The sequence below is a fragment of the Diabrotica undecimpunctata genome, chromosome 6, assembly GCF_040954645.1.
Source record: "Diabrotica undecimpunctata isolate CICGRU chromosome 6, icDiaUnde3, whole genome shotgun sequence".
Lineage (NCBI taxonomy): Eukaryota > Metazoa > Arthropoda > Insecta > Coleoptera > Chrysomelidae > Diabrotica > Diabrotica undecimpunctata.
Window position 1 is genome coordinate 155,043,952 of NC_092808.1, and position 11,721 is coordinate 155,055,672.

At 30.8% G+C, this 11,721-nt stretch overlaps 1 protein-coding gene across 2 annotated transcripts; it reads left to right on the top strand.

Moving 5' to 3' along the window:
• Positions 1-590: 590 nt before the first annotated feature.
• On the top strand, positions 591-9,535 carry LOC140444171 (uncharacterized). Of its 2 annotated transcripts, none has more exons than XM_072535878.1 (3): positions 591-1,064; positions 1,164-1,283; positions 5,395-8,568. In XM_072535878.1, exons 1-3 carry the CDS (start codon positions 944-946, stop codon positions 6,711-6,713), a joined length of 1,560 nt encoding a protein of 519 aa, XP_072391979.1. In that variant the 5' UTR covers positions 591-943; the 3' UTR covers positions 6,714-8,568. The 2 variants fall into 2 exon arrangements, with proteins under 2 accessions (XP_072391979.1, XP_072391980.1); XM_072535879.1 differs by lacking the exon at positions 5,395-8,568 and adding an exon at positions 8,575-9,535 and having other exon boundaries at positions 592-1,064.
• Positions 9,536-11,721: the final 2,186 nt, after the last annotated feature.

The following is an 11,721-nucleotide window of genomic DNA, read 5'->3' on the forward strand; positions in this document are numbered from 1 at the left end:
AAAATTAAAAATTTAACAATTTAATATATTAAAAATAAAGATTTTATTGCGAAACAACAAAAAAAGAGACAGTTTGCAAATCAATGGCATTGAAATTTGTTTAGGCGTAGATGCAGTTACCCGTTCGTACTCCTTTCCCGCTTCCCCCTAACTACATATTTCATTATGAAATTTTCGCCACGGCGTCACGCAACGCTTTGAGTTTATGCAGCCACCCTCAGGAGGAGTGTTTTATATTCTTTCATGGTACAATGATAATGATACCATGATATTCTTTGGTAGTATTATTCATAGATAAAGAATATATTATCCTACCATAGTACCTCTGTATACTATCAATATTTATTTATCTGCACCATATAATAAATAGTTATGTTAAATTATAACAACTAAAATATATTTTTTAAATATATACTACCCAAAATTTGATGGGTTTAGTATACACTTCCACTATTTAGGATTCTTTTTTTTTTTTTTTTTAAGAAAGAAGTCTGCAATAGTAGCATACTTGAGCTATTAATACTGAGAAGTAGGAATTGTTGTGTTGTAGGTTTCCGACAATGAATCTGTCAAAATGTGCCCGAGCCAGAGACTTACATATCTCTGGCCCGAGCTAAGCGAATGGAGTTTACCATCGTTTAAAAAACTTATACAGAAGTAAAACACTTCACATTTACCTAAGTATATACCTAAATACAAATGTGAAGCATTTTAGCTCTGTATAAGTTTTTTAAAACATATATAATTTCGTCAAAGTATCTTTCTATTAATTTTAAAAACTTCTTATACAAAAAATGTGGCAACACTGTGACGCACAAACATATAGTTCGATGATCGATGCATAGATAAAGAATATATCAAAGAATATATGTTCGATGCCAAGATTATGTTCATTCGTTGTTCATTGCACTCAAATTAAAGTTAGCCAATTTGTTTATTAGATATGGAAGATAAAATTGAAATTAAGAAAAGGTTGACAGAATATTACCAACCACATATAGGTCATCTATCGACAGCAGTAGATCTCAAATACTTAAAAAATGAACCAGAGGAAGATTATCCAGGTAAGACAAAAAAGAATGAAAATAAACAATGTGTTACACTCATTTACTTAATTTTTGAGCATCGGCATCTTTTCATTTTCAATTAAATTTGTTTATTAGCAATGGAACTTAAAAAGGAGGAAGAGTTTGCAGAAGATGACGAAAAATATGTAGAGAATCATCTATCCACATCAGTAGATCTGGAAGACTTAAAGGATGAACCAGAGAAAAATCAACCAGGTGAGCCAGGAAGTCAAATAAATAATAAACATTCTGCTAATTATGTTGATAATGCTGGGCTTTTCATATATTTTTGGTAATGATTAGAATACATATTTAACCATTTTCCATAGAGTTTGTGATTGAATATAACTGTATTGTTTCCAAAAATACATAGTAAATATACACATGATATTTGGTGCAATTTTCTAATAAAATTCGCACAATATGATAGGTGTTAGTCAGTTTATCATTTTTGTGAATAGATGATATAAAAGTAATGTAGGTATAAGTTTCTATTATTATTGTCAACCAAGCAACACCAAGTAACTCATTTAACTTTACAAGAGAGCAATTACAAAACAACTTCTTTTGACGAACCCAGCAAACCAGCTCTCAATGATTTTGGTATGAGAACTGAATGAGATATGTGGTGTTATGGTTAGAACATAAATGTTATATGTGGTGTTGCTTTGTTGTGATTACAGCGAAATATATTTAAGATTTTTTCAAATCTAAAGTCATTGGCTTGAGATCTCGCATCAAATGAAATAAAAAGCCCATTTGCCAAAAAAATGAGTTATGTGGTGTTGCTTGGTTGATGAGGATTTGTTTTCACCTTTTTTTTAATTATTCTATTACTTAAAAGTTTCATTCTAATGGGACTTCCAGATCTTCCCTTCTATGTCAATCTCTGGAAGGTCTTTAAATCCACAGTATGCTGTGTTCTTTTCTTATTTTTAATAGAGCATAATTTTACTACTTAACTACCATTGAAATTTATGTTACTAAAACATCAGCAGACTAAGTCTGCTGATGTTTTTCTGTCTCTGTTCTCATTTCCTTCATCTATTGTTGTTCATCATTTATTTATTGTGATCTGTGAGCAGATGTTCTTTACAAAAGTTGTAGTTATATATTACTGTTCATTCATGCCCTGTCAGTAATAGCTAAAAACCAAAGAATACTCTTGAATTTTGTATTTATTTTGTTGTGTTTCTATTTGTATATTTCATTGTACTTCTCTTACAATTCGAAATTATATTGCCTTAAATACACAGATTGTGTCGTAATACTTAAAATGTCAGACTATAAAATCATTGAAAAATTCATGCCCCGGAAAAATTTTATTTAATTGAAAAAAACGTCATAAGTTTTCTACTTATGACAAATACTCAATTGTAACTTATCGTCTGATTAAATCCATACTTTGTTACTTCATATGAACTTATATGCTTACAATATGTTGTTTTAATATGCCCTTTAGGTCTAAATGTATTTTCATAGCTATTTATAAATATTTCAATACACATTCCTGTGTGGGGTGTTTCCCTAATTACATTTCTCCAAGAGTACGGCTCCTGGGAAATTGTTTGAACTTATCCACTTCAAGAATGTTGTACAAAGTCAATACATAATTCAAGTCTAATGTAAATTTAAGCCATGTTAATTAATTAATTAATTAATTAAATATTGTTCTGTATATTCCATTAATATTAAACATTCATTTCAAATGTAAAATATTTAAATAATAAAATATATTCTTTTATATTTTATATAGTATAAAACAGAACCATGATTTAGTTCATTTATTTTTTTTTATACTTTTGTTACTTTTTATTCTTATTCTATAGTTTCTGCATAAATTTTTCTTTATAGTAAAATGTCTACAGCTGGATTATATTTTGGTTGTTTATAGAATAAGAACAAAATAAAAATTTTGAAAGCACTTGAACATTCATCTCTTTAAGAAAAAGATTTGGTGATACGCTGAAAAAGAAACATTTAATAGAAATATGAGAGTAGAAACTCGGAAAATACCTTACATGTGTGTAATTTGTTTAAAACAATTTTCTCAGCAATTTAATCTGAAAACACATTCGAGAATACATGCTGAAGAAAAACCTAGAAATTTGTTTGAAACAGTTTACAGCAGCATTTACTTTGAGATCACATTTGATGACTCACAATGGAGAAAAAACTTACAAGTGCAAAAGTTGTTTTAAGCAGTTTACTACATCAACTCATTTGAACTCACATTTGAGAATACACACTGGAAAAAGCCTTACAAGTGTGATCTTTGCTTTAAACAGTTTACTACAGCATGAAATTTGATAACTCACACTGGAAAAAAATTTTACAAGTGTGATATTTGTTTGAAACGGTTCGTAGCCGCAAATAATTTGAAATCACATTTGAGAAGACACACTGGAGACATGTCTTACAAGTGTGATATTTGTTTGAAGCAATTTACTCAAGTACATCATTTGAAATCACATTTGAAAATACACCGAAATTTGTTATAAACAGCGTCGTATACGATTTTAATATAAACAAGTCATTGTAAGATCGCAAAAAAGATGAGAAGAAAAGAAAAGACGGGGAGAAACTGGCACCAAATAGCTCAAGACAGGCGAACATGGAAAACACTTAAATATTTGTTTTACATACAGATTTTTATTAACTGCGTCTTTTGAGTAATTCTTTTGAGTAAGTCATTAAATACTTTGAGTATTTACAGCTATAATTTAACAAACACCTCCACACACTGGGGCTCGCAGACACACCTCGATGTAGGAAGTGTGCACGAGAAGACGAAACTGTAGAGCATGTCCTATGTGAATGCCCGGAGTTATCGTTAATACGAGAGTACGCGTTCGGCGAGTCCTGGCCCACACCTGCCCACATAAGGGAGATGTCTCCTGATGACTTGTCCACCTTCCCAGAAATGGCAGGGGAGACAATGAGCTAACGATGACAGCTTCCTGGGAGGATGCACAATGGGTCAATTGTGGCCTAAGTGCTGTGAAACTGAACTCACCCTCCCTACTCTGCAGATATAGATACAGAACTATAATTTAAATTAACTCATTTTCGAAGTTGACATAATTATAATTAAATATAATATATAAGGGGCAAGTTGTCTACAGCTGGCGGCATTTCTCGCATCCTAATTTCCAGTGTTTCTAAATAAATTATTCTATATAAATTCTTTTTTATTTCCTTTTATTTAATTACTGCACAATGGTCCATGTGGCTATCTAATGGCTTATCTTGCTTGGCTAATCCTGGAATGTATTTCTTCGTTACTCCGTGCTTTTGATGGTATTTGGACTCCCAAATATTTGAAGGATTCAGTTTCATCTTTCTGGTTTTTCGGCTGTAACTAAGGACTCGGTATTTTGCATATTAATTATAAGGCCTCCCTTTGGTATAATTAATATGCAAAATAAGTAATAAATAAAAAATAAAATAAATAAATAAAAACAAAATAAATAAATAAAAGTAATTCATCTTCCATTTTTGTAAGCATATAGTCTATTCGCTCCGTGCGTGACTGACACGACACCTACCGCCTTCATCTGACAGTTTTGGACCTCCCAATTTGAGGTTAAACATAAAATATATGCTAAATACATACGAAATTGACAATTATTAATAATTAGTTTTTTAATTATATTTTTTCATTTTATGTACAAAATGAATGTAGTATTAAGAACTGGATTTCTAAAAATTCATCATAATTTATCTTTTCAATCCCAAACGGAAAAGAAAGAGAAACATCTAATAAAAATTTAGTACTGGTAAATGACATTATTGTCATGTGGAAGAGCATATAATTAAAAACAATAATAGTAAAAATTACGATATAAAAGCTTAAGTTATCAGACAGGCTGCAGTTTGAAGCCTTGTGAAATATCATTTAAGGTATATTATTTAAATTTTTTCTATTTCAATTGCATAACAATGAAATTATATGATATTTACAAATTACAAATGATATATTTTCATATTAATAGTCCATCTTTTTCTTTTTTCTAATTTATATGTAATCTTTGGAAACCTATAAAGACTACACTCACTATTTTTGCTATTATTAGCACAATTAAATACGCAACATGTATTTGCACCTATTTTTGATAAAATCTGTGCGTAAAAAGATAGGTCCAATGTTGTCATATTTCGCCGCTACGCACGCTGGCATCGTTTCAAGGTACCCCTACCATGGTTACGCACGGAGCGAATATTACTCTATTCTTCTATACGTTTGTTACTTTTTATTCTTGTTCTATAGTTTCTGTATAAATTTTTCTTTATTGTAGAATGTGTACAGTTTATATATATATTTTAGGTTGTTTGCAGAATGGGAACAAAATGAAAATTATGAAAACACTTGAACATTCATCTCTTAAAGAAGAAGATTTGGGTAGACACGCTGAAGGAAAAACATTAAATAAAAATATGAAAGTAGAAACTCGGAAAGGACCTTACACGTGTGTAATTTGTTTAAAACAATTTTCTCGGCGATATAATCTGAAAATGCATTCGAGAATACATACTGAAGAAAAACCTCACAAATGTGAAATTTGTTTAAAGCAGTTTACTCAAGCAAAACATTTGAAATCACATTCGATGACTCACTCTGGAGAAAAACCCTACAAGTGCGAAATTTGTTTCAAGCAGTTTACGACATCGAGAAATTTGAAATCACATTTAAGAATACACACTGGAGAAAAGCCTTACAAGTGTGATATTTGTTTTAAGCAATTTACTCGAGCACTTACTTTGAAATCACATTTGAGAATACACACTGGAGAAAAGCCTTGGAAGTGCGAAATTTGTTTGAAGCAGTTTACTACAGCGAGTCATTTGAAATTACATTTTAGAACACACGCTAAAGAAAAGCCTTACAAGTGTGATATTTGTTTTAAACAATTTACTCAAGAAATTAATTTGAAATCACATTTAAGAATACACACTGGAGAAAAACCCTACAAGTGCGAAATTTGTTTGAAGCAGTTTACTACAGCGTGTACTCTGAAATTACATTTTAGAACACACACTGAAGAAAAGATTTATAAGTGTGATATTTGTTTTAAGCAATTTACTCAAGCAAATAGTTTGAAATCACATTTGAGAATACACACTGGAGAAAAACCCTACAAGTGCGAAATTTGTTTCAAGCAGTTTACTACAGCGGGTCATTTGAAATTACATTTGGTAACACACACTGGAGAAAAGCTTTACAAGTGTGATATTTGTTTTAAGCAATTTACTCAAGCAATTAATTTGAAATCACATTTGAAAAAACACACTGGGGAAAAACCCTACAAGTGCGAAATTTGTTTCAAGCAGTTTACTACAGCCAGTACTTTGAAATCACATTTGAGAATACACACTAAAGAAAAGCTTTACAAGTGTGATATTTGTTTTAAGCAATTTACTCAAGCAATTTATTTGAAATCACATTTGAAAATACACACTGGGGAAAAACCCTACAAGTGCGAAATTTGTTTCAAGCAGTTTACTACAGCGGGTACTTTGAAATTACATTTGAGAATACACACTGGAGAAAAACCCTACAAGTGCGAAATTTGTTTGAAGCAGTTTACTCAAGCAACTGGTTTGAAATCACATTTAAAAAGACACAGTAGAGAAACAGCTCTATAAGTGTGAAATTTTCTTTTCTAGTTTCTATTTATCAAGTACGAGTTATATATAAAATTTCAATAGTTATAAAATCAATATTTTTGCTTTTTTCATGGTTATTTACATGATCCCCCACCTCAATAAAAAAAAATATTAAATGTTCTGCAGATTTTTATTACGAACATTTTAATACCAAATTTGCTGGGTAATAACGAGTTATAGGCCATAGTCAAGACACACTGGAGACATGCCTTACAAGTGTGATAATTGTTTTAAGCAATTTACTCAAGCACAGCATTTAAAACCTCATATGAGAATAAACACTGGGGAAAAACCTTACAAGTGTGATAATTGTTTTAGGCAATTTACTCGAGTAGATCATTTAAAATCACATTTGAGGACACACACTAGAGAAAAGAATTACAAGTGCGATATTTGCTTTAAACAGTTTACTGCAGCGTATACTTTGAAATCACATATGATGACTCACACTGGAGAAAAACCTTACAAGTGCAAAATTTGTTTTAAGCAATATACTCGAGCATAATATTTGAAATCGCATTTAAAAAGACACACTAGAGAAACAGCTCTATCTTTGTTCTAAACATCATCGTATACGATTTTAATATAAACGAGTCATTGTAAGATCACAAAAAAGATGGATCGACGACATTAAAGAAAAGGCAGGGAGAAACTGGCACCAAATAGCTCACGACAGGCGAACATGGAAAACACAAGGGGGCCTATGTGCAATATTAGACCAGAACAGGCTTCTAAAGAACAAGAGGACATTCTTAAATATTTGTTTTTATCTATATATATATATATATATATATATATATATATATATATATGTATATATATATATATATATATATATATATATATATATATATATATATATATATATATATATGAGAAAAACGTGTCTGTCTTCTAACTAACTTTCTTATTAACTGACTGGGCATAGTAACTGTAACTGATTCCTTGAATCCAAATCACCGGGTATTTATATCTTTTTCCATGTTCCAGAATCATCTGGCAAGAAATCATATTCGAATTGTTCCATATGATTGTTCTCGAAAAAGTATATGTTCTGGTTATGTCTATTTCACAGACATAACCATATTCGAGAACGTTCTACCGTAAACAAAGGTTAAATTCTGTATTCTAGAGAATTCTTTACTTTTCTATCGAGAATTTTATCGACATTTAGGCTTTTCAGATCAGTATATAAACTTAAATCAGTAACTTAAACACTCTAATTTAATAAACTACACATTTTAAACAACATATCATTATAACCCCACTTATATTCGTAATTATTATTTAAAATGTCTGTCATTTAAATGTATAGTTGGTTGCCTATGCACATTGCTCACTTAAATATATTTACAATAAAACTTTTTACACTTATTATATGCTAATTTCTTAAGAATACCCTCATATAAATAATTTTTATAAAATTCTCTAGTATATAACTTATTAAAATACTTTTTATATCTTTCTAGACAAGATATAAAAATAGACAAGCTTTCTATAATTGGCGGCGTTTCTCACATCCTAATTTCCAATGTTTCTAAATAAATTGTTCTATATAAATTCTTTTTTATTTTCTTTTATTATTTTATTACTCCACAATAATATCCTATCTAGTGTTCATCTTGCTTGGTTAATCCCGGAATGTATTTCTTCGTTACTCCCTGGTTTTGATGTTAATTGGAGTCCCAAGTATTTGAAGGATTCAATTTCAGCTTTCTGGTTTTTCTTCTGCAACTAAGCACTCTTCTCTTCTATAATTTTGTTAGTTGTTATTCTTGTTCTACAGTTTCTATATAATTTTTCTTTTTAGTAAAATGTGTACAGTTGGTTTATATTTTAGGTTGTTTGCAGAATGAAAACAAAATGAAAATTATGAAAACACTTGAACATTCATCTCTTAAAGAAGATTTGGCTAGACACGCTGAAGGAAAAACATTGAATAAAAATATGAAAGTAGAAACTCGGAAAGGACCTTACACGTGTGTAATTTGTTTAAAACAATTTTCTCGGCGATATAATCTGAAAATGCATTCGAGAATACATGGTGAAGAAAAACCTCACAAATGTGAAATTTGTTTAAGGCAGTTTACTCAAGCCGGTACTTTGAAATCACATATAATGATTCACACTGGAGAAAAACCTTACAAGTGCGAAATTTGTTTTAAGCAGGTTACTACATCGAGTAATTTAAAATCACATTTGAGAACACACGCTAAAGAAAAGCCTTACAAGTGTGATATTTGCTTTAAACAGTTTACTGAGGCAACTAATTTGAAATTACATTTGAGAACACACACTGGAGAAAGGCTTTACAAGTGCAATATTTGTTTGAAGCAATTTACTCGAGCACAACATTTGAAATCACATTTGAGAATACACACTGGAGAAAAGCCTTGCAAGTGCGTAATTTGTTTCAAGCAGTTTATTACAGCGAGTCATTTGAAATTACATTTGAGAACACACACTGAAGAAAAGCTTTACAAGTGTGATATTTGTTTTAAGCAATTTACTCAAGCAATTAATTTAAAATCACATTTGAGAATACACACGGGAGAAAAACCTTACAAGTGTGATATTTGCTTTAAACAGTTTACTGCAGCATGTACTTTGAAATCACATATGATGACTCACACTGGAGAAAAACCTTACAAGTGCGAAATTTGTTTTAAGCAATATACTCGAGCACAATATTTGAAATCGCATTTAAAAAGACACACTAGAGAAATAGCTCTATAAGTATGAAATTTGTTTTAAACAGTTGCTAATTATCACATTCGAGTTATATATAAAATTTCAATAAAGTTATAAAATAAAAATTCTTGCTTTTTTCATGTTTATTTACATTATCCTCCATCCCAATAAAAAAAATATTAAAAGTTCTCCAGATTTCTATTACGAACATTTTAGTACCACATTTGCTCGTTGATGACGAGTTATAGGTCATAGTCATATTTTTGCGGTTTGACGTTTGCGTTGAACTGTATATTTTTTAATTCGGTTTTTCCTCTTTTCCGGCAAACCGGGGTTAAGGGATCAGAAAGAAACACATACTTGGAATAAGTTGGACCAAGTGCATGTACCAAAACATTAAACAAAATTTTTTTTTTTGGAAAATTTGGAAAAAATATTCCAAGGGTACCCTTGGATTTTTATCAAATTTGGTTAATCGGCTATATTGGCGTCAATTTTGGTCCGCGAGTCAAGCGAATACATATTTCTCATATAAAATTGGCCGCTCATTCTTCTGCCGTACTCAGAATTTTCCTACATCTAACGGTTCGTGAGAAAAATTTTCACTTGGATGTCTGTAATTGCTGAAAATTTCGTGAAAATTAAAAGTGAATATTTTGTTTGAAATTTGAATTGCGAATGGCCATTTCCTACATGAAATTGGCCGCTCATTCTTCCGCCATACTCAGAATTTTCCTACATCTAACTGTTCGTGAGAAAAATTTCCACTTGGATGTATGTATTTGATGAAAATTTCGAAAAAATTAAAAGTGTATATTTTGTTTGAAATTTGAATTATATCGATTAAGGGTGACTTGCTGATTAAAATAATCTAAACATGTGGCTAAAAATTATGCACCGTTTTTCCGGAAATCGAAAAAACTCTAGATTTTTTAATTCGATTTTTCCTCTTTTCCGGCAAACTGGGGTTACGGGATCAGAAAAAAACACATGTTTGGAATAAGCTGGACCAAATGCATGTACCAAAACATTAAACAAAATTTTTTTTTTGGAAAATTTGGAAAAAATTTTCCAAGGGGGTACCCTTGGTTTTTTATCAAATTTGGTCAATCGGCTATATTGGCGTCAATTTTGGTCCGAGAGTCAAGCGAATACACATTTCCTATATATAATTGGCCGCTCGTACTTCTGCCATACTCAGAATTTTCCTACATCTAACGGTTCGTGAGAAAAATTTCCACTTGGATGTATGTATTTGATGAAAATTTCGAAAAAATTAAAAGTGTATATTTTGTTTGAAATTTGAATTATATCGATTAAGGGTGACTTGCTGATTAAAATAATCTAAACATGTGGCTAAAAATTATGCACCGTTTTTCCGGAAAATCGAAAAAACTCTAGATTTTTTAATTCGATTTTTCCTCTTTTCCGGCAAACTGGGATTACGGGATCAGAAAAAAACACATGTTTGGAATAAGCTGGACCAAATGCATGTACCAAAACATTAAACAAAATTTTTTTTTTGGAAAATTTGGAAAAATTTTTCCAAGGGGGTACCCTTGGATTTTTATCAAATTTGGTCAATCGGCTATATTGGCGTCAATTTTGGTCCGAGAGTCAAGCGAATACACATTTCTCATATAAAATTGGCCGCTCGTTCTTCTGCCATACTCAGAATTTTCCTACATCTAACAGTTCGTGAGAAAAATTTCCACTGGGATGTCTGTAAGTGCTGAAAATTTCGAGAAAATTAAAAGTGTATATTTTGTTTGAAATTTGAATTACTTAGATTAAGGGTGACTTTCTGATTAAAAAAATCTAAACATGTGGCTAAAAATTATGCACCGTTTTTCCGGAAAATTGAAAAAACTGTAGACTATTGGATTTTTATCAAATTTCGTTAATCGGCTATTTTGGCGTCAATTTTGGTCCGAGAGTCAAGCGAATGGACATTTCCTACATAAAATTGGCCGCTCGTTCTTCCGCCATACTCAAAATTTTCCTACATCTCACTGTTTGTGAGAAAAATTTCCACTTGGATGTCTGTAATTGCTGAAAATTTCGAGAAAATTAAAAGTGTATATTTTGTTTGAAATTTGAATTATTTAGATTAAGGGTGACTTGCTGATTAAAAAAATCTAAACATGTGGCTAAAAATTATGCACCGTTTTTCCGGAAAATCGAAAAAACTGTAGACCATTGGATTTTTATCAAATTTGGTCAATCGGCTATATTGGCGTCAATTTTGGTCCGAGAGTCAAGCGAATACACATTTCCTATATAAAATTGGCCGCTC

What these genes read in the sequence shown, in the direction of transcription:
- LOC140444171 (XM_072535878.1), top strand. Translation starts at nt 944, where the DNA reads ATGGAAGATAAAATTGAAATTAAGAAAAGGTTGACAGAATATTACCAA. An exon ending in ACCAGAGGAAGATTATCCAG is followed by an intron (nt 1,065 to 1,163) that starts GTAAGACAAAAA and finishes TTTGTTTATTAG; the next exon opens with CAATGGAACTTAAAAAGGAG. An exon ending in ACCAGAGAAAAATCAACCAG is followed by an intron (nt 1,284 to 5,394) that starts GTGAGCCAGGAA and finishes TATATATTTTAG; the next exon opens with GTTGTTTGCAGAATGGGAAC.